The sequence below is a fragment of the Oenanthe melanoleuca genome, chromosome 7 (genome assembly GCF_029582105.1).
Source record: "Oenanthe melanoleuca isolate GR-GAL-2019-014 chromosome 7, OMel1.0, whole genome shotgun sequence".
NCBI classification, from domain to species: Eukaryota; Metazoa; Chordata; class Aves; order Passeriformes; family Muscicapidae; genus Oenanthe; species Oenanthe melanoleuca.
The window spans coordinates 35739079-35762246 of record NC_079341.1 but is presented as its reverse complement, the minus strand read 5'-3'; the positions used below and the strand labels follow the sequence as shown (position 1 = coordinate 35762246).

Here is a 23168-nt window from a genome sequence, read left to right as displayed (position 1 = left end):
TCAAAAACAGGCAGTGAATAATGCAGTGACTCCATCAGTACAGTGACTAAGGCTCACTCTGAGATGGGTGACTGAGCAGATTCCAAAGGCTGAATTCCAAAATGTGGGGCTGGCTGCAACTCCTCATCTGAGTTCATCCATGATGTCTGGAGAGGCTGAACAGAGTCAAAGGAATAAAGCAGAGATTAATTAAAAACCCTTAGAGGATTCACCTTGGGCAGTGCAAGTCCCAAATTTTCACACTTTTATCAGTTTTGGTCCATTTCCACATTGGTGATTGTCCAATCCCAGCTCCAGGCTCTGCAGTCCCACCCTCCAGATCCTCTCCCCAGTTCTCTGGTTGCACTTTTGGGGCTGGAGCTGCAGCGTGTCCTTGGTTCTGGGCTGGAACAGGATTGGTTTGTGTGGCTGGGCTGGGAGGAGAGCCTGGAACACTTTGTGTGGGGTTCAGTTATAAACCAATGCAATAAAAAATATGAAAAAACTTAAGGCATCATTTCCCCCTTTAGAGGTTTGACATGGCCTTTACCTTGCTGAGTCTCTATTATAAATATCTATTAATAACAGGTATTTAATAACAGATAAGTGTGATATTCCTCAGAGGAGGAAGGACCTGCAGCTCCTGCTGGTCCCACACAGGGATGGGGACAGGTGGTGTGCCCATAAAGGAGATTTTTGGGAGGCCACATCCCCAAAATCTGTCCTGTCACTGAGCCATCCCTCCCTTCCAGAACCACATGTCCCCAACAGTGTCCCATCCCAGAACTCCTTATCCCATAATTTCTTTGACCAGTTACTAATTAGTGCTCTCTCCTCTGTAGGTTAATGATTCTCTCAAGTTAACCCCGTGCCAGTCCCTCTCCCGTTGGGGTCAGGCTGTGATCTCTCCCTTTGCCAGAATTCCCTCTTACCCAGATTTAAGCACAGCTGCTGAATGGGGTTTGTTGGTTTTTCCCTTGCCTTGGGGGCTCTGCATTCCCTGGATCCCCTTCCAGAGGAAATCCTTCTCCTGAACCTTGTTCAGAGACAAACATCACTGAAGGGAGCAAGCCCCGAGTTTAACCAGGCACTTCCAGCCAGCAGCAATTTGTTTTTATGACACCTGCACATCACTGGGAGCTCTTGGCTGCTGTTTCACCGATTCCATCGCCCTTCTTCTTTATTGGGCTGGGAATCTCCAAAGATCAAACATCAACGAACAACTTTCCCCAAGAAAAGCTTTACATATTCCACCTTTGACAACAATCGGGCGGGACTCTGCTTCATGACCCCCTTCTCCCTGCAGCTCTCTGGGAAAACTGTTCAGTATTTCCAATCGTTAACTATTTTAATTTTTTAACTCTTGAGATGTCAGGATGAATTGCCCACCCGCCATCCCCTCAGCCGCACTCCCCGCCCTCACACCCACGGACACGACGCCATTTCTCCCCTCAGAACACTTTAATTTCGGTTCTGCCGGGGACAACCTGCGTTCGCCCCCTCACCCACCGCCGCAACATGGCGGCGCGTGACGTCACAGCGACGTCGTGACGTCACGGGCGTAAGCAGGGCCCCCGCCCCGTTCCCGCCTCCCCGCCAGCGAGGCCCCCGCGAGGCCCCCGCGCTGAGGGCTGTCCCGAGCGGTGCCTGCCGCCGCCGCCGCGCTCCCGGAGCCGCCGCCCGCCCCGTTCCCCCCCGCCCCGCGGGGCCGCTCCGCCGTTTCCCTTCCAGCCGCTTATCGCGGCGGTTCGCGGCGCTGCGGCCGCGGCGCTGGTCGCGCGGAGCGCTCAGGCGCGGCGGGGCAGCCCCGCGCCCCGAGCGGGCCGAGGCGGGGCGGGCGCGGCGGCGGCTCCGGCCGGGTGTGCGGGTCCGGGTCCGGGTGCGGGTGCGGGGCAGCGGCGGCTCCGCGGGCCGAGATGCCGCTCTTCGCCACCAACCCCTTCGAGCAGGACGTGGGTGAGCGCCGGGGCGGCGGGCGGGGCTGGGCCTGGCGGGGCGGCCTCTTCGTCCTCTGCCTTCTCCGTCCTCTTCTTCCTCTTCCTTTTTCGTTCTCCTTTCCCTCCTGTTTTTCTCTCCCTGTTCCCTCCCGGCTTTCCCTCGCCCTGCCGCTGGTGCCCCGGGGATCAGAGCTGGGCCCGGTGCTGTTGGATATCTCGATCGGTGATCCGGAGGAGGGGATCGAGTGCTCCGTGGCAAATTCGGGAACCACACCGAGTCCCCAGCGGGCCGTGGCCGTGCTGAGGGCAGGAGGGTCAGGGAGCGATCTGGATCAATGGGATGAGCCCGGTGGTGCCACAGCCAACGAGGCCAAGTGGCGGATCTGCCCCTGGGCCACACCGAGCCCTGGGAATGCTCCGGGCCGGGAGAAGAGTCTGGAAAGCTGAGAAAGGTGCTGGACCGAGCCCAGGGTGCCCAGGTGGGCAAGAGCCCCTGGGCTGTGCCAGGAACTGCTGGGGCACCTGCAGGGCTGGGGACAGATCACGGACAGGAGGGAGCTGAGGGGCTGGAGAATTCCTGAGGGAAATGGGAAAGGGCTGGAGAATTCCTGAGGGAAATGGGGAGGGATGGAGAATTCCTGAGGGAAATGGGAAAGGGCTCAGCCAGGAGCAAAGGAGGATCCAGGAGGAAAAAACTCTACAGCAGAACCCTCCCCGAACTTCCCGCACATTTTTTTTCCCCTCACGTTTTCTCCCAATTTTTGATTTTCCCCTCATGGCAAGGGAGACCCTGGAGGGGCTGGAGCGAGGCCAGGGAAGGGAATGGAGCTGGGAAGAGGCTGGAGAATTCCTGAGGGAAATGGGAAAGGATGGAGAATTCCTGAGGGAAATGGGAAAGGGCTCAGCCTGGAGAAAAGGAGGATTCATGAGGGGAAAGCTCTGCAGCAGAGCACTCCCCAAACTTCCTGCACTTTTTTTTCCCACTTCATGTTTTCTCCCAATTTTTGATTTTCCCCTTATAGCAAGTGAAGGGAATGGAGCTGGGAAGTGGATGGTGAATTCCTGAGGGAAATGGGAAGGGGCTGGAGAATTCCTGAGGGAAATGGGAAAGGATGGAGAATTCCTGAGGGAAATGGGAAAGGATGGAGAATTCCTGAGGGAAATGGGAAGGGGCTGGAGAATTCCTGAGGGAAATGGGAAAGGGCTCAGCCAGGAGCAAAGGAGGATCCAGGAGGAAAAAACTCTACAGCAGAACCCTCCCCGAACTTCCCGCACATTTTTTTCCCCTCACGTTTTCTCCCAATTTTTGATTTTCCCCTCATGGCAAGGGAGACCCTGGAGGGGCTGGAGCGAGGCCAGGGAAGGGAATGGAGCTGGGAAGAGGCTGGAGAATTCCTGAGGGAAATGGGAAAGGGCTCAGCCTGGAGAAAAGGAGGATTCCTGAGGGGAAAGCTCTGCAGCAGAGCACTCCCCAAACTTCCTGCACTTTTTTTTCCCCCTCATGTTTTCTCCCAATTTTTGATTTTCCTCTTATAGCAAGTGAAGGGAATGGAGCTGGGAAGGGGATGGTGAATTCCTGAGGGAAATGGGAAGGGATGGAGAATTCCTGAGGGAAATGGGAAAGGCTGGAGAATTGCTGAGGGAAATGGGAAAGGATGGAGAATTCCTGAGGGAAATGGGAAAGGATGGAGAATTCCTGAGGGAAATGGGAAAGGATGGAGAATTCCTGAGGGAAATGGGAAGGGCTGGAGAATTCCTGAGGGAAATGGGAAGGGATGGAGAATTCCTGAGGGAAATGGGAAGGGGCTGGAGAATTCCTGAGGGAAATGGGAAAGGATGGAGAATTCCTGAGGGAAATGGGAAGGGATGAGAATTCCTGAGGGAAATGGGAAGGGGCTCAGCTGGAGCAAAGGAGGATCCCGAGGGATCTTTTCCCTCTCTGGAATTCCCTGCCAGGAGGGCACAGCCGGGGGGATTTGGGATCTGGGAACAGGAACAGGGACAGGAGGAGAGGGAACAGCCCCAGGGCAGGGCAGGGTGGAATCAGCAGGAATTTCCCATGGAAAGGGAGCTCAGGGGTTGGAACTGCCCAGGGAGGTTTGGATCCCCATCCCTGGAGTGTCCCAGGAATTCCTGGGGTGGCACTCAGGGAACAAGGTGGGGATTTGGCACAGCTGGGACTCCATGGGCTGGGAGAGCTTTTCCAACCCAAACAATCCTGGCATTCCTATTGCAGCTCCAGGGATTCCTGGCTGCTCCTGACACATCTTTCCAGGGCTGGGGCAGGAAAAGATCAGTGGGTCCCTCTCTCTCCACCCTCAGCAGCATCAAGGAATGCTTTGTGTCCCGTTTTCCTCTGACTCCTGAAGTTTCACAGCTTCCCAGCCTGTCTGAGGGGTGTCTGTGCCTCCTGCCCTTCCCGTGGTGCTGCTGAGCTTGCAGGGATTCAGGGACTTGTGGCTGCTCTAGGATCAGCTGCTTTTCACCCTTGTATTGATGATTTCTTCAGCTTCCCTGAACCCACACTGCTCACACCATGGGCTGTTGGGTGTCTGTGCAGGGCCAGGAGTGGGACTGGCTGGTCCTTGTGGATCTTTTCCAGCTCAGGAGGAGATTCTGTGGAATTCTGTGATTCAGTGATTACAAAACCTGCCTGGAGCTGGGGTGAAGACGGTGACTCAGTTGTTTTGTTTTGTGTCCTGCCCTGACTTGTGCTGTCTTAAACTCGTGCTCCCTGTCATTTTTTTGTTACACAACATCTCTTCTGAATGGCAGCTCTGAAAAAAGCAATGAAATCTGCAAAACACCAGCTTCAGCTTTTTGTTAGGATGTAGGAAAGAGAAGAATTCAGCATTCCTGGGATTTTTGTCACGGCCAAAATGGAAGAGACCAAGTGCTCTTGTGGCCACACAATCTTTGTTTTGTTTGTAGTATAAGTTGAGCTGGTTTCATATTTTATTTATCACTTATTCATTATTTTATTTCTAGTTTCAATTCCCTGGTGCAGTTTGCTGTTTGACCACACTCACATTTCACATGACTCAAGCTGATATATTTGTACAAGTGGATTTTTTTTTTTAACTCTGCAGGATTCTTTGACAAATTTTGGAACAAAAATGCTTCAAAGACTCCCAGGCTGTAGAACTTCAAAAATGGGACTCTGTTCACTTCCCATTTCTTCAGCTTTACTCAGTGTATTTTTTCTTTAATATTTAATATTAATTATTTATAATTTATTATTACCACTCATTAGAATTTAGCAAGTGCAACAGAATAGGAACTTGAAGTATTTGGGCTAAATCTTAAGAGTGCTTTGCCAGGAAAACTTTACCATTAGAAGCTTTAAAAAAAATCAGTATTCTGTTGTAAATTAGACCATGCAAAATATCAGATTATCACATGTGGATGGGCTGGGGAGGTGCTGGGTGTGGAATTTGGTGCCTTTTTTGGGGCAGATCCAGCTGCTTCTTCATCCAGAGCTGCTCTTTCCTTGGAACACCTGTGGGGAAAAAGGAATTTTCATTTTCCTTCCTAATCCAGCCCCCAAGGCATTTCCCTTGTGTTGTATTTCCTTTTTTATTTTTTATAACTTCTATTTCTTCTTCTATTTCCTCTATTTATTCTTGTTTCTCTGCTATTTATTCTTCTTCCTCTTCTTTATATTATTATTATTATTTTAAGTTCCTTTTATTTCTCAGTCTATAATAATTCCTGTCTTCAACATTTAGGCTAAAATCTTGCAACTATTAATACTTGAAGAAAAGCAAATTAGATTTTTTTTTTCTTGCTGTTGGTTGGGTGTTTCTTTTCTTCTTCAACTGTGGGGACAATATTTTTCAGACTGCTTAAAATCCCTAAATTCTGAGCCTGCATTTTTATGACATTTCTTTCTTTTTTTTTGAGATTATTTTTGCTTTGCTCCCCCATCCTACCTTGATTATTTTTAATATACCACAGCCTCACTGTTACTGTTTTTTTTCTATTATGAAAGATATTTTATATAATAAACACAAATTTATAATAAAGAATTGTTGAGAATTGTCCACTCTCAAAACTTTCCAATGGGTTTTTTTTGGTTTTTTTGACAGAAAAAATAAAATTATTTCCTTTGCAGATTATTAGCCTCAATGAAACAAAACACACTTCAAGCAATAAGTTCATTTAAAAAAACATTTCAATGAACTGGATTTATATTGCAAAAAGTTATTTTAACCCAATTTTTTAGGATATAATAATACCATGAGACAGGTGGGGCTGCCTTGTGACTGCAGGTTCATCCTGGCCATGATCTCTAATTAAATCCAAGCTGGAATTCACTAATTAGGCTCTACAAAGGATTAAATTTCTGCCTTTCATCCACATCTTTCTGCTTCATCTCCATATTTTTAATATTTACTCTTCACGGTGAAAAGTTCTCCCATGCCCTGTGTAAAATCTGAATTATTTCTGTGCAGACAGTGGTTGATTTCACTTCATGGGCAAAGAAAATTTTGAAATTCTTAGAAAATAAACAAGTCCTGGTTTAGCACAAAAACTTTTTGTGCTGAAAGTGCCTGAGTAGAGATTTTTTTTTTTTTTTTTGGTGCTAAATCAGTGTTTATTTTCTGTTTATTGCATAGAAAGTGACTCAGGTGAGGAAACAATGTTGTATTTCAGTATATTTCTGTTTTTTTAACCCAGATCTCACTTCCCTGTCTCAAGGGAATTCAGGGCTGAAATAATAAAATGTTTTGGAATTTGTGTGCTTGGAAGGGCAGAGGTGGGGCTGGGCTTGGGAAAAATGGGAACAGGGAGGTTTTGGGCATTCTATTCCTTCTTTTTCTGCTCTTATTTCTGTGTATTTCCCATCTAATAATTCAATAAACCTTGCTAGTGAGGGCTGGAAAAGCTGGGAACATTCACCTTTTTTCTTTTTTTTTTAATGTTTAAAATTGCAGGCACTCATTTATTTTCACACCATCCATGAATTTATTGTTCATGTCCTAAAATATTGATGCACTTAAAAGAAAACTTAGCAATTCTATCATTTTTGAAGGAGGTTTGTGGTTTCAAAATAATATTTATTTATTTCCTCTAAGTAAATATTCCAGTTTGTGAAGATGAATTATGGCCAAAATTCTAAATTTCCTCTTTTTTTTTTTCTTTTTTCCTCTGTGGAAATCTGTCTGCTGAACAGCCAAAATAAAATTGAGTTTAGTTGGTTAAAACTTAATCTTGAAGCAGCAAATGCAATAAAATATTTAATTTACTGTTTATTAACTTGAACTGCAATATTTACGTGGCATTTAAATAACAATAAACTGGCTACAAAATAAATACCTTTAAGTTTTATTAATTAATTTATAGAATGAGTTTCTCTACAGGGATTGAGCTTTAAGGTCCCTTCTAACCCAAATCATTCCATAAATCCATGAAATATTAATTAGGGATCCATTCTGCTGACAGACTCTGAACTGAATAAATTAATAATTTAATAAATATTTTTTTCAGAAAAAGCTACAAATAAATACTATTAACTTTATTAATTATTTTATAGAATGAGTTTCTGTACAGGGATTGGAACAAGAAGAGCTTTAAGGTCCCTTCCAACCCAAATCATTCCATAAATCCATGAAATATTAATTTGGGATCCATTCTATTGATAGACTCTGAACTGAATAAATAAATCACTTAATAAATAATTTTTTTTTTCCAGAAAAAGCTACAAATGAATACAACACCAGTGAGGATTGGGGGCTTATCATGGATATTTGTGACAAAGTTGGAAGCACTCCCAATGGGTAAGCTCAGCATTCCAGGGAATTCTGTGCTGCTGTGAGGAAGAAAATATTCCAAAAAACACATCTCTAAAAGCTCAACCTCCCAAAAACACAGAGCTGGCTTTAAGAAATATTCCAGCAGGATTTTGGGCACAAAAAATTTGGATTTTTTCCAGGTTTTTTTTTTTTTTTTTTTTCCTGGAGTTTTGCACAGCACGCCCAAGTTATTCATATTTCATGATCTGGCAGAAATTTGGGGAAGTGACTGTGCCAAGAGGAGAAAGTGAAATAATTTCTGTGCAGAAAAAATACCTGGCAAGGAGCAGAGGCTTTTCATGATATTTGTCTGTGTTTGGTTGTCAGGAAAAATAGGAGAGAAAATGGAAAAAATAGGGAAAAAAAATAGGGATCAAAACAAAAATCACTTGGAATCAGTTTAGCCTGAGTGGAACATAAATAGAATTTCAGTGATTTTGTGGTGGCCAAAAATATTTGCTGAAATTTTGAGTGATTACATCTTTTAAATTTGGAATTCATCCTTAATTAGTGCATAGGCAGAATTCTGAAGTAATTCAGATTTTTTAGCAGTTCTGTTTAATATTAAAATTGGGGGAATTTTGGTTGGTTTGATTTTAATTAATTACCTGCCACAAGGAACAACAGCAAATCTCTTCAATCTGGGAATATTCAGTCCTGGAGGCAAAAAATGTCCTTTGAATCCTTTGATAAAAATCAGAATTTTTAGTGCCACAAAACCTCTGTGGAGGGAATTGTTTTATATCTGGTTGTGGAGGAAGGGATGTTGTAAAAAATTCACTGATTTCTAAAAAATCACATATGCAGAAAAAAAAGTATATAAAATGCATGATCAAATCTAAACATATATATTTGTATAGAAAATAAAATCCTAAATTCTGATTTTTAAACATCACTTCTGCTGGCATATTTTAATTCAATTTTGTGTCATTTTCTTTCCTTCTGCCCTTGAAAATAAAGAAGATTGTTGCTTACCCTAAATAAAAATACAACTTAAAATAACTTGAGTTACTTTGGTGGATGGTTTGTATGTGAAATAAAATAAAAATATTAGGACTAAATGTATTTTTCTGGCACAGAGGCTTTTCTTTGCTTTGCTAATCCAGCAGCTCAAGTGATACTATTTTTTAAATGCTGCATCAGCTTTTTTTTTTTAGGATTTCATGTTTTTAAATGTTCCAAATATCAGTGTTAATGAAGCCTTTGATGTGCCTGAGCTGCTGCCAGCCATTAGTGCTCATTTCAAGTGTGGAAACCCCTCAGCAGAACCATTTAAAATACTATTTATTTATTTTAAATTATTATTATTTATTTTATATTTATTCATATATCTGCTATTTATTATTCTCTGCTCACCTCAGATTGTGCTGAAACAAATTATAAAAATCTTTGTGTCCATTTATTAAATAATCTCTTTTTTTTGGGATTTTTTTTTTCATTGTCTGCCTCAAACCCTGCAATTGGCATTTTTTGGGAATGAATGTGGAATGCCAAGGGGGAAAAAAAGGGAATTTCTTCCAATCCAACACCCAAAACCAAATTGGTAAATGGGGAAATCTCTGCCCAGCCCTGAGAGGTGCAAGTTCAGTGACATTTTTGCTCAATAAATTCAGTTTTCATTACATTTCTGTTCAATAAGTTCAGGTTTGGTGACATTTTCATTCAATAGGTTCAGGTTTGGTGACATTTGTGCACAATAATTTCAGGTTTGGTGACATTTTTGCTCAGTAAGTTCAGGTTTAATTACTTTTTTTCAGTAAATTCAGGTTTGGTGACATTTTTGCTCAATAATTTCAGGTCTGGTGACATTTTTATTCAGTAAATTCAGGTTTGATGACATTTTTGTTCAATAATTTCAGGTTTGGTGACATTTTTGCTCAATAAGTTCAGGTTTGGTGACATTTTTGCTCAATAAGTTCAGGTTTGGTGATATTTTTGCTCAATAAGTTCAGGTTTGGTGACATTTTCATTCAGTAGGTTCAGGTTTGGTGACATTTTTGCTCAATAATTTCAGGTTTGGTGACATTTTTGCTCAATAAGTTCAGGTTTGGTGATATTTTTGCTCAGTAATTTCAGGTTTGGTGATATTTTTGCTCAGTAATTTCAGGTTTGGTGACATTTTTGCTCAATAAGTTCAGGTTTGGTGACATTTTTGCTCAATAAGTTCAGGTTTGGTGATATTTTTGCTCAATAAGTTCAGGTTTGGTGACATTTTCATTCAGTAGGTTCAGGTTTGGTGACATTTTTGCTCAATAATTTCAGGTTTGGTGACATTTTTGCTCAATAAGTTCAGGTTTGGTGATATTTTTGCTCAGTAATTTCAGGTTTGGTGACATTTTTGCTCAATAAGTTCAGGTTTGGTGACATTTTTGCTCAGTAATTTCAGGTTTGGTGATATTTTTGCTCAGTAATTTCAGGTTTGGTGATATTTTTGCTCAATAATTTCAGGTTTGGTGACGTTTTTGTTCAGTTCTGGTGGAGGTGTGGGCTCATTCCTTGCACAGCTCCTCCCATTTATCCTGAATTTCCTTGTTCCTTTGCAGAGCCAAGGATTGCCTTAAAGCCATCATGAAGAGAATGAATCACAAAGTTCCCCACGTGGCTTTGCAAGCTCTCACAGTGAGTCAGTCCCCAAATTTCTCCCAAAAACCACCCAGAATGCAGCAATTAAATATTTACTGACCAATTAATTAATATCTTGATTAAATCAGTGCCCAGGCTGAATTTACCTTTTATTTTGGATTATTTGCACTCTTTTTTTTTTTTAATTTGCACTTTTTTTTCCCTGCATTTTCCCAATTTTCTTTCTGCTGTCAGCTTTTAGGAGCCTGTGTCTCCAACTGTGGGAAAATATTCCACTTGGAAGTGTGTTCCAGGGATTTTGCCACTGAAGCTAGAGCTATAATAAACAAGGTAATTTTTTTCACAACCTTCAAGATTATTTTGGTAACTTCTCCAAATTAGTGTTGTAGTTAATCCACATTTTCTAGTTTTGCTGCTGTGTTTTCACTGAAATTTGTGTAATTTTCACTCTGAAAAAAATAATCTGTTAAAGAACTGACAGTTGATAATCCTTCAGATTTTTACAAGAGCAATTTTAATTATAATCTGTGTTCCTAAGCTCCATTAATTTGATCATGGTAAGTGCAGCTTTACTTGAAGAGAGTTTTTATTAGGCTTGAAGGAAATTCCTGGGCTGAAGTGAAAGGGAAAATGATGAGGAAGTGAAATTATATTTTTTCCAGGATAAAATTACAAACAACCCTTTTGAATTTTTAGAGATTGTGGGAATGTTGAATGAGAAAATAACCAGGAAAAGGAGAATAAAATGGTTGGGGTCAAGCAGCTGCTGGGATCTAAATCTGGATGTGAGGAATTGAGTAAGCAGGAGCAGCTTTTCCCTAATTACTGCTCCAGTTGGAAACAAAACTGGTTAATGGGTTAAACAGGAGTTTTCAGATCCATGGGAGCCCTGCAATCATCAGAGGCTGAGCAGAGCAATTAAGGAAAGAATTGAAATTGCTGGGAAGCAAAATGAGTTCACACCTCTTGTGTTTCTGGTTTTCTGGGGAAAAATAGGTCTGCAAGTGTTCCCTGTGTTCCCATTAGCCAGGAAACATCCTGGAGCTCAGCACTGACCTTCAGCAGCCAGGGTGGGCAGGGATCCTGGAATCCCAGCCAGGGGTGGGCAGGGATCCTGGAATCCCAGCCAGGGATCCTGGAATCCCAGCCAGGGATCCTGGAATCCCAGCCAGGGGTGGGCAGGGATCCTGGAATCCCAGCCAGGGATGGGCAGAAATCCTGGAATCTCACCCAGGGATCCTGGAATCCCAGCCAGGGATCCTGGAATCCCAGCCAGGGGTGGGCAGAAATCTTGGAATCTCACCCAGGGATCCTGGAATCTCACCCAGGGATCCTGGAATCCCAGCCAGGGGTGGGCAGAAATCTTGGAATCTCACCCAGGGATCCTGGAATCTCACCCAGGGATCCTGGAATCTCACCCAGGGATCCTGGAATCCCAGCCAGGGATGGGCAGAAATCTTGGAATCTCACCCAGGGATCCTGGAATCCCAGCCAGGGGTGGGCAGGGATCCTGGAATCTCACCCAGGGATCCTGGAATCCCAGCCAGGGGTGGGCAGAAATCCTGGAATCTCACCCAGGGATCCTGGAATCTCACCCAGGGATCCTGGAATCCCAGCCAGGGGTGGGCAGGGATCCTGGAATCCCAGCCAGGGATGTGCAGGGATCCTGGAATCCCAGCCAGGGGTGGGCAGAAATCCTGGAATCTCACCCAGGGATCCTGGAATCTCACCCAGGGATCCTGGAATCTCACCCAAGGATCCTGGAATCCCAGCCAGGGATGTGCAGAAATCCTGGAATCTCACACAGGGATCCTGGAATCTCACACAGGAATCCTGGAATCCCAGCCAGGGATGGGCAGGGATCCTGGAATCTCACACAGGGATCCTGGAATCCCAGCCAGGGATGTGCAGAAATCCTGGAATCTCACACAGGATGTTCAGGGATCCTGGGATCTCACCCAGGGATGAGCAGGGATCCTGGAATCTCACACAGGGATCCTGGAATCTCACCCAGGGATCCTGGAATCCCAGCCAGGGATGGGCAGGGATCCTGGGATCCCAGCCAGGGATGTGCAGAAATCCTGGAATCTCACCCAGGGATGTGCAGAAATCCTGGAATCTCACTCAGGGATCCTGGAATCCCAGCCAGGGATGTGCAGAAATCCTGGAATCTCACACAGGGATCCTGGAATCCCAGCCAGGGATGTGCAGGGATCCTGGAATCTCACCCAGGGATCCTGGAATCCCAGTCAGGGATGTGCAGGGATCCTGGAATCTCACCCAAGGATCCTGGAATCCCAGCCAGGGATGTGCAGGGATCCTGGAATCCCAGCCAGGGGTGGGCAGGGATCCTGGAATCCCAGCCAGGGATCCTGGAATCTCACCCAGGGATCCTGGAATCCCAGTCAGGGATGTGCAGGGATCCTGGAATCTCACCCAGGAATGTGCAGGGATCCTGGAATTGATCTTGGTTTGCTCCCACTCCAAGGAAATTTTCTTCCTGTACCAGGCTGTCCCTGCAGTTCAGCTCCTACTCTGGGAATAGAAAATGTCCCTATGGATTATCCCTATGGATAATTTCTTTCTGTGGGAGAAGTTGATTCAAGGAGACACAGATCAAGTTTTTTTTGGGGTTCTCAGCTGGGACAAAACCTGTCCTGGCATCTGAGGAGAAACTGCAGAGGCCAGAAAAGGTGGATTGTAGGGAAAGATTTCTTGTAGAAAAGATTTCTTGTAGGAAAAGATTTCTTGTAGGATTTCTTGTAGGGAAAAGCCAGTGACTTATATCAGACCAATTTATGTGGTTGGGAAGTGGAAAACAACACACCTGAGAAGGAGTGAAGAGAAAATTGAGGTTAAATGGAGGGTGAGTAACACAGAGAGGCAGAAGTTTGGGGTGAGTGTGGTAGGCAGCTTGAATTTCTCCAGAATTGGTGCTCCAGGAGCACAGCAAGTTCTCTGGAATATCAGATCAGATCATCACTCTGCTCCCCAAATCTTCTCAACACAAGTATTTATGATTAAGGATATTCAGAGTAAAATGGGTTTGGTAACAGCTCCTTGAGGCTCAAACATCCCTTTTTATGCCATTTTGTCTCCCAGGCTCACCCAAAAGTGTGTGAAAAGCTAAAATCCCTCATGGTGGAGTGGTCAGAAGAGTTCCAGAAAGACCCACAGTGCAGCTTAATCTCTGCAACCATCAAATCCCTGAAGGAGGAAGGGGTCACTTTTCCTGCAGCAGGATCCCAGGTAGGAGCTGCCTGGGGACACTCAGGGGTCCCACACTCTGATTTCCTTCCCCAAATGCCCTGTTCCTGTTTGTCCCATTTCCTGTCCATGGCAGGAGTTACCCTGGATTTGGAGTGGTTTATTTTTCACTTCTGGTGGTTTCTTGTGCCAAATCTAACAGCAGAAATGATGCCAGGTGGTTTTTTTTCCTGACTTCTTATTATTGCACTTCTAAATATTTCCATGTTTTGTGTCCTGAAAATTAAAATTACAGTTTCTTACACAAAGTTCACTTTCCTCTATGTGAAACACAGAAAGTTTTTTAACTTTTACAAACACTGTGAGTTTTTTAACTTTTACAATCCCTCCTTCCTCCACAAAGATGTTTTCACTTCTAAATCTGATCTATGTGTAAAACATATGGCAGAAACATGGGAGAGTTGAGCACTGGCACCCAATTCCAGCTCCTGGTGGGAATGAAAACTCCAGGAATGATTTCACTCTGCTGCTGGGGAGAATTGTAGGATTTAAATCAGCAGCTCCCAACTGAAGCATTTTCTCTCTTGAAGGGAGAAATTAAGGATAAAAGTGGAAAGAGTCATTTAAATGAGTAATAAATATGACTAAAATAATGATTTCAGTAAAATCAGTTATTTTAATTAAATCTCATGATTTATTTAATTCTTTTCCCTGCTGAAAACAGAAAAAAAACCTGAAGAGTGCTGATTTTTATTTCTAGATCACCTGGATTCCATAATCCACCTGATCAGGAACAACTTGGTGCTAATTTTTAAAAAATACATAATTCTGGAGATTTCATTTTCATTTGTCCTTCCGTTGTTCCCACCTTTGCAGGCTTCCACCAGTGCTGCCAAGAATGGCTCCTCATCCAGTAAATCCAAAGAAGATGAGGATATAGCTAAAGGTGAGTTGCTGTCTCTGCCTTGGGTTAGACTCCAGAAGGTTTGTTAAAAAGCAGGGAAATAGGAATCTGGTCTGCACAGAATTGAAATCAAGGGCACAGCAGGGTGGGAATTGTGGCATTCCAGGAGTTCCCAAATCTTCATGGATTCCTCCATCACACAGCATTTGAAATATTCACTTTCAGCACTACAGACACAGACCTTGTTTAAATAAAGAAAAACCCTCTTTTTGTTAAATCAAGCACTCAAACTGCTTTTTCTCCAGGGATAACCTCACAAATTTGTTCTTTTCCTCTCTGCCCCACCTGCAGCTATTGAATTGTCTTTGCAAGAGCAGAAACAGCAGCAAATGGAAACCAAGTCCTTGTACCCAAGTGCAGAAATGGCAGCAAACCCCCCCAGCCTGAGGAAGGTGCGAGCTCTCTATGACTTTGAAGCTGTGGAGGACAATGAGCTCACCTTTAAAAGTGGAGAAATTATTTTTGTTTTGGATGACAGGTACAATACACTCAGGTGGAGCTGCCTTTGTTGCACCACTCTTGTTTTCTCAGGGTAGCACATTTTTCCTCTGATGCTTTTCTTCCTCCCCACAGAAATGTCATTTCACTCTGCCCTCCCTCACATCCCTTTCTCTTTCTTCCATCTTTCCAAAATCCTGGTTCCTGACCTCAAATAATTTTCAGTGTAGGGAGAACCTCGAGTGTTTCATCCAATTTGTAGTTTTGAAGAGAAATCTGAGTTGGTTGTCTGACATAAGAAAATACCTTGGCATCACATTCCATCTGCTTCCAGCAATTGTGAAACCTCTGGCTATCAAGAATCACATTTGCCAAGAATAAAGCTGATTAAAACCAGCTCAAATAATGATTGTTGTTAACATCTATAGGACATAAACAGCTTTAAAGGGCTGGCAAGTAATCAATGTAAAGAATTGATGAACTGTGTTCAATTTTCAGTCATCCCCTGATTCCTCTTCCTCCCTCTCCTCCCCTCTGCCCCATCTCCTGTTTGGTTTTGTGCTAATCCCTGCAAATATTCTCTGTTAGATATCACAGGGTGTTGGTAAAAAAACCACCAAATGTGTCTCTGAACCTGAGATTTTCTGTAAAAACCCCAAATATGTCCCTGGCTCTGCTCAGCCCAGAGTTCTGTAACCCTTCTTTATTCCCCCAGTGATGCCAATTGGTGGAAAGGGGAGAACCACAGAGGAGTGGGGCTGTTCCCATCCAATTTTGTCACCTCTGACTTGACTGTGGAGCCTGAGGCAGGTGAGTTACCTGCTGAAATGGTTGATGGATTATTACAGAGGCTGAAATGATGGATTATTTCATGATTATTTCACAAAGGCAGCTTTGTGCTGCAATCCTAATTAGCCCAGCAGCAAAATAATTTCCTCTATCAGCCCCAGGAAAGAGTTGAGACATCCTGCCCTTGTTTCAAGCAATCAAGCACAGATCACTCCATAACTCACTTTAATTTCTGCCTCTGTTTCTCTTTTTAAGTTATTACCATTTTCTGTGACAGAAATTTGGTTCGATTCACCATAATTCCTTGTCAGCAACATATTTACAAATACAGCAAATTGCCATTTCAAATGTCACAGTGTCTTTTCACACAGAAAAATAACAAGGAGCAAATGTTTGTTTGAAGTTATCACAGCAACAGGGAGAAAAGAAACCCCTCTCTGTTCTTTCAGCAGCTGTGGATAAAATCTCTGTTCCTGAGGACACTGCAGAAGAAATTAAGAAAGCAGAACCTGAGCCAGTTTATATTGATGAGGTATGGAGCCACTTTAAAATAAAATATTGCTGGGCTATTCCATTCTTTTGGTGCTGAATGTTGGCAGATGATTCTTTGTCTATAAAGAACTTTAAACCAATCTTGGCATGGCTGAGAAATCAAAAGTTCTTCATCTTGTCTTCTTCCCCTTTCAGGAGAAGATGGATAAAACACTGCAGGTACTTCAGAGCATAGATCCCACAGATTTAAAGCTTGATTCTCCTGATCTGCTCGACTCAGAAGGTACTTGCAGCACTAAATGAGCTCTTTTTTTATGACTTCTTCTCACAATTACCTTTTGTGGATTGAGCTGGGAGTTCTTTGTGTTTATTTTAAGCTTAGGGGAGCTGTGCTCTGTACTAGCAGTGCTGGAGAACACTTATTTCACTGTGGGAGTGTGGGGCTCTGGGGATAATTTGAATTTTTTTTAATAGTTCCAAGCCAGCTCCATGTTTAGCAGGATCATTTGCATAACACACAGCTCTGTAAAATGCCTGAGCTTTGCAAGATCCATCTACCAATCCCAACCCTGAAATAAATAAGCAATTAATTTTACTGTAGCTGGATAAAATATTTTTGGCTGCATTTAAACGTTTAATTGTGCAAGACATCAACTGCCTCAACACTTTGTCTTCACAGATATGTGCCAGCAGATGGGTCCAATGATAGATGAAAAACTAGAAGAGATAGATAGGTGAGAACAATTTCTTCACTGATTTCCTTCAAATTGGGCAGTTTTAATAATATTTTTTGGTACTTTCATCTCCTGAGCTAGAAAACCTTGCAAGAAAAATGCAACAACTTCACCTTTATTTTTTTTTTATTGCTGAAATATCAAGTTGTGAGTGTGTGCTCTGAGATTTGATTGCTGCTCTCCCAAAATTCACTGCACAGGTCATGGATGCTTTTTATTTTGGCATTTTGTGACTGTAGCCTTGTCCAGCCTGTCTAGAGGTTGGAATTTTCAGTTTTTTTCAGAATTATTCCATGTTATCCTTAGGAAGATGGAGAGGGGCTGGGGACAGGGGATGGAGGGACAGGACACAGGGAATGGGGGATGGATGGGATTTTGGGAATTCCTGGCTGGGCTGGAATATTTGAGGGTGGAAAGAACAGGAAATTCCAGCTGGGAATTGCAGCTTTGGTGCCAGCAGTGCTTGTGCAGCTCTTGGATTTCCCTTCCAGTCACACCACAGCAATTTTTCAATATAAATGGGTAAAAAAATTTACATTTACCCTTTTAGGGACTTCTTTTTGTTGCATATTGAATGCAGCACTGTTCTTCCCTCCCCACCTAAGATGTCCCAGCAGCTCAGTGCCCTCTCCCTTTTTTTTGGGACAGGAAACATTCCGAGTTATCTGAACTGAACGTGAAGGTTCTGGAAGCTCTGGAGCTCTACAACAAACTGATGAATGAGAGCCCCCTGTACTCAGCCTACTCCAAACTCCAGCACCCTGCTCAATTCCCACCCACCTCCTCTGTGCAGGTCAGTATCCCTGGAAGCTGGAAATTCCTGGAAGCTGGAAACTCCTGGGAGCTGGAAACTCCCCGCTATTTATCCCCGTTTTCAAAAAAATCACACAAAACCTGAAAGGAGCCCACGAGCAATCTGACATTGCCTTTGCAAGAAATTGGGATTTATGCACTAGAACAGAAGGTTTTTGCTTGGGGACTGTTGAAAATTCCAAAAGATCCCTTTCCATAATTCATTTCTTGCAGTTGGAATTGGGTGTTGCAGCAGCTTGGTGGATATTCTTGCTGTGAGTCATGTCAATCTCCAAGTAAAATGTTCTCTTCTTATCTAATAGTGGGGATGGGAGGGAACTGGAATATCAGTCTATTAATCCCAATTTTGCTAACTATAGAAACACTCTGCTTTTAGCTCCTTTTGCCCTTAGAAAAATGAACATTTTGTATCAGTTCTAAACACGTTGTGTTTGTGCTCCAAACTGTTCCACACTGTCCCTAATGATGGCTTAAGGAAGAAACATGGAGGGGAAGGAGAGATTTTCAAACAGCACAGAATGAGGGTTTTTACTTGAAGTGAATTTTACTTTCATGTTAATTGTTCAGTGGGAAAAGAATAGTTGCCATGGCAACTGCTAGATCTGAAAATATGTCAGTTAAAAGTAATTCTGTGTCCTTAACTCCCAGTAACGATGGAAAATTCATTAGATTGGAGGTTACAAAGTAATTTAAGCCAAAAGGCAGCTGGAGTTTGCTGTTTCCTCCCAAAATTGCTGCAAACCTGTTCATCCCAAATCCAAGCACCTCCAGCCTGTGCCACCTGAATTTTTGAGGGAATCTTGCATGATTTCAACCAGAATTGGAAGAAACTGCAGGTTTTGCTTCCAGCTTTAGAATATTCTGGTGGGTTTGTTGCAGAGTGTGCCAAGCATCAAATCTCCTGGCTTTGATTTGCTTTGCAGTCGTATCCTGTGCAGCCTGCCAGTGGGAATTACATGATGCAGGGAGTGTCCATGTCCCCAGGATACAGCCTGGCCCCTGAGCACGTGGCCCAGGTGAGGGCTCTGCCCCAGAGCATCAACTCTGCAGCCACCCAGCCACCTCCAGCTGCTTATTTAAGGTATGGATCCAGCCAATTCTTCATCCTGGGGGGGGATTCTGCCACCTTGCATATTCCTGTGGCATTTACATTTAGCAACGTGTCATTTTTTGAGAGGAAAATACTGATTTTACTAAACCAGGGAGCAATGAGAGCATCACTCTGGATAAAATTAATCCTGCACAAGGAGGTTTCCCAGGAAGGTTTATTTAAGAGAGGAAGGTTAAAAAGGAACTTGTGACCTCAGCTTTAAGCACCTAGCACCAAAGCTTAAAAATTAAATAGTAGGAGTAAGTTAAAGAGCAAGTTAGAAAGGAGGAGTAAGATAGAAAGAAGGAATGTTAGAAGGAAGGAGTAAGCTAAAAAAGTAAGTTAGAAAGGAGGAGTAAGTTGGAAAAGAGGAGTAAGTTAGAAGGAAAGAGTAAGTTAGAAGGAAGGAGTAAGCTAAAATAATAAGTTAAAAGGAAAGAGTAAGTTAGAAAGCAAGAGTAAATTAAAAGGTAAAAGTTACATAGTAGAGTTATTGAGCTGCTGGAAGAATTTTGAGGGTGAAAACGTTTTTCCTGCAAAAACCATAAAAAACTGCCATGTTACAGACATGACAAGTATGGAATTGCTGGGAAACTGTGTTTATTAACAGGGAGGAATAACAGGATGGGGAGTGCAAGGCCAGACTGATTTCAGTTGTGTGTAAAAATCAGTAAAAATTTCAGCGTGCGTGTGAAAATCGGTATTTTCCTAGCCAGCAAAACACAAAATATTTTCAAAAACGGCAATTTTGGTGAAATGTGTGTACTTGGGAAGCTCCCAGCTTGCTCTGGGAGTGAGCAGGGGTGCTGTGGGTGGCTGTGCTGGGCCCTGAGCTGGCTCTGCAGCGTGCTTGGTGTTGTGTCCCCACAGCCCCGACCCCGCGCTGCCGCCGCCCTTCCCGAGCGTCGCCGGCACCGCCGCCTTCCCCCAGCAGCAGATGGGCATGGCCGTGGACATGGCAGCATTCCAGAGCACCCAAGGACCAGCCTACCCTGGGCCACTCCCTGCTCATTCCCTGCTCCAGCAGCAGCCAACAAATTTCCATCAGCAGCCTCTGCTTTAAACAGCAGCGAGGAATTCCGACCCGCCGATCTTGCCGTGGATATCCGAGTCCATTTTCCTCTCCAACAGCCCAACTCGCTGCCTTGGGGTGATGCAGAGTAAAAATAGGCACCAGCTCTGATGGTTATTTGCATTTTTGCATCCTGAACTAGATTAGGGGATGGTTTAAAATAATTCCCCATCCCTCTGAGTCCTTTTTTTTTTTTTTTTTTTAACTCTCCCCTGCGCTTTCAGGAAACGCCACTTGTGAATCTTGGAAAGATTGTCCCAAAATAATTTCTCTCTTCAGTGTGTTTCTGGAAGCTTGAGGATGCTGAGATGCTGTTGCTTTGCCTCTTCTGGTGTCTTCTGTAATCCTTCTGTCCCAGTGGCTTTAGGGAATCTCTGCAGTTCTGAGTCCCCTTCCTGAAGGACTCGCCGTGGATCCCTGGCTCCAGCTGCAAGAGGAAACTGCCACTCAGGACCACATCCCTGTGGAAACAGGAGACAAAAAGAGGGTTTTAACAGTGCTGCCTCTATATTTCAGCAAACACAGAGAACTGCTGTGTTTTTCAAGTTTTCCTGGCATTCCTGGTGTCTTGGCAGAGGTGGCACTGCCTGCACCAGGCTCCTTGGGAAGAGCAGGGGATGCTCCAAGGTGCTGAGCCAGGAACTTGCACAGAACCTCCTCCCAGTTTTCCTTTCAGTTTGGATGGTGCAGAAGTGAAGGAGCTTTGGAATTCCTTGTGGAAAGGAGGGGCTGGAGAAGGTTTGAAGCTGCTGAAGGATTTGTTCCCTTTCCAAGGGGGAGCTGAGTGGAACAGGAATGGTCTCAGTGGGACCAGGGGGTTCTGCCTCTCTGGGATTTCCTTTCTCTGCCACTGTGTGTCTGAAGAAGCCCTGACCCCAGAGGGTCCTGCACCACTTGGGGAGGGGATTGAAGCACATCCCATGTGCTCTGGGTTGGGCTCTGTGCTCCTGGAAAAGCAGAGCCCTGTCCCTGGAGCAGGGATTGCCCCAGAGCTGGGCACATGTGCCAGTTGGTGAGACAAGAAATCCAAGAATTTCTTCCCTGATGCACTTTTTAAAGGGTGGGGTTTGTCCATGGGAGCAGAGGAGCTGGATTATCCTTTGGGAATGTGGGATTTATTTCTTCTTCTTGTTTCAACTGCTGAAAAACAAAAAAAAAAATCACTTCATCCTCCTGTTTGCCTCCTCACTGGAGCATGGTGACATTTATCCTGCTTTTAACCACCTCTGGTGAGTGAGAATCCTTGGTTTGGGGGAATAATGGAAGCAAATTACTGATGAAAACATCTCAGTTAAATTCAGGAAGCTCCCAGATGTTGAAATAAGCAATTTTGATGGATAAATTTCATCCCAGATTGGAACTCCCAGGCTGCTGAGTGACAAAACCCACTCTTCACTCAGCACCTCCTCCATTTATTTTCCCTTGTATTTAATTATTTGCTATCTTGACCTTACATTTGCAGCCTCATGCTCATGCAAAAAGTGTTCAGCACCTGCTCTTTAAATCACTTTTTATTTAAATGTGTGCAATTGGAAGGAGGATTTTGTCTTTCCTTTGGACATTAATTTTGTCTTGATCCTTCCCCTGGAAGTAGCTCAGTACAAATAACACACTGGCAATACTGAAGTATTTTAATTTGTTCCTTTGTATCTTTGGAGAAAATGAATTTATTTCCATGCTTCTGTTCCAAATTCTAATTGTTTGGAGCTTTTATTTGTCAGAGTTTACTTTGTTCCAAGTTGGTTTTGGGGTCTAACTAAACCTTGCTCCTGTTGCTATGAATTCTCCATGTTGGGAAATTTAAATTGGTGTTTTTTTTGATTCTGAGCTTTGGGCCAAGAAAAATCTTGGATTGAGCCAGCCAGATATGATTTGATGATGTTAATTGTTAAATATAAATAATGTATATACTCATTTGTCTGAGATTTTCTACACACCTCCACACATGCCTGAACTTTTATAAAAGCAGATTTGTCCTTCTGTCACCTCTTCTACTCCTAACTCCGTGATATGCAACTTGTAGATAGTGTAAAATAATTTAATTATTATTAAACCAGTGTATCTAGAGGGGGTTGGTGTTTCTCTTCATACTTCTAGACATGATCATATTTATTTTTAAGGCCTGATTGTAACTGAACATGCTGCCAAAGGATTTCTCTAACTCCAGATTTCTACCTTAGGTTTCTATCAGCAATTCAGGGTGGAGAACTCCTGCTTTTTCATACAAACCCTTAACACAGGAACCTTGGGCAACTTTCTAATGAGACTTTCCATGTGATACATTTGTTCCATGGGTGTTCAGTATCACTTTGGGATCCATTTCCTGGGGTGTGAGCTGGGGATCTGTTGTGTCTGTTCAGTTTGTCACCCCAGCGTGCTCTGAGGGGTTGTGCTCTGTTACCTGCTGTCACCCACACTCTGTCTCTCCAATTGGCTCCAGAAATAATGGTAAAAATCAGATTATTGGAACCTTCCAAGTGCTGTGTGTGTTCTTTGTGCTGGAGGGTTTGGTGGGGGGTGGCCCTGGGCTTGTGGGATTATTTCTTGAGATGAAGATGATTTTCTTCCCTTATTTTTATCTGTGCATCTTTTCTAGAGAGCTCCCAGGCACTGCCCTGCTTGCACTGAGAGGTGGCTGTGGGATGAGTAACAGACACACCCAGGAGAATTCCCTGCCCAAAGAGGCAGGAGCTGAGTCCTGTGATCCTGGCTGAGAGTTCTGGCTCATCCCAAAAACCAGGGTCAATCCCTGGGCTTGAACCCTGCTGCTAAAGCTGTGCATCAACACCAAAATCTCCTGCAGGGAGCCCCAAAATCTGTCATTTACACATCAGTCAACTGGTTTTCATCATTTTTAGGATAAACCTCAGAATTCTGGCTCATCCCAAAAAATCAGGGTCAATCCCTGAGCTTTAATCCTGCTGCTAAATCTGTGCATGGACACAAAATTTGTCATTTACACTTGCTGGTTTTCATCATTTTTCTTCCAGCCCTTTGGAGCTTCTGACCCCAGTGGGTTGATTTGGGGTCACTTCAGCTGGAACCTTTAAAAAGCCAAATCACATCCTGAATTCTTGGGGAATGCTGCCTTGTTTTCCCTTCTGAATCCCCACATGAGCCAGGGGGTCTCTGGAGAGAATGTTCCAACAGAAATGCCTTCCTAGGAGCAGTTTAGTGATGAAACTGTAAAAATAATCTGATTTAGACCTGGTGCCCCACACTGACCTTGGCAGAGGATGCAGCTGCTCCTTGCAGCCATGGAATGCAAGGATTTG

At 43.8% G+C, this 23168-nt stretch overlaps 1 protein-coding gene across 2 annotated transcripts; it reads left to right on the top strand.

Annotated features, from left to right (window-relative positions):
- The first annotated feature begins 1796 nt into the window (after nt 1–1796).
- Nucleotides 1797–21960, top strand: STAM2 (signal transducing adaptor molecule 2). 2 transcript variants are annotated; one of them, XM_056496600.1, is made up of 14 exons: nt 1797–1935; nt 7612–7696; nt 10255–10330; nt 10529–10624; nt 13397–13543; nt 14378–14447; nt 14757–14943; nt 15619–15713; nt 16145–16224; nt 16380–16467; nt 16864–16918; nt 17567–17711; nt 18655–18812; nt 19692–21960. In XM_056496600.1, the coding sequence occupies exons 1-14, from the start codon at nt 1896–1898 to the stop codon at nt 19882–19884; spliced, it is 1515 nt and encodes a 504-aa protein (XP_056352575.1). In that variant the 5' UTR covers nt 1797–1895; the 3' UTR covers nt 19885–21960. The 2 variants fall into 2 exon arrangements, with proteins under 2 accessions (XP_056352575.1, XP_056352574.1); XM_056496599.1 differs by having other exon boundaries at nt 16142–16224.
- Nucleotides 21961–23168: the final 1208 nt, after the last annotated feature.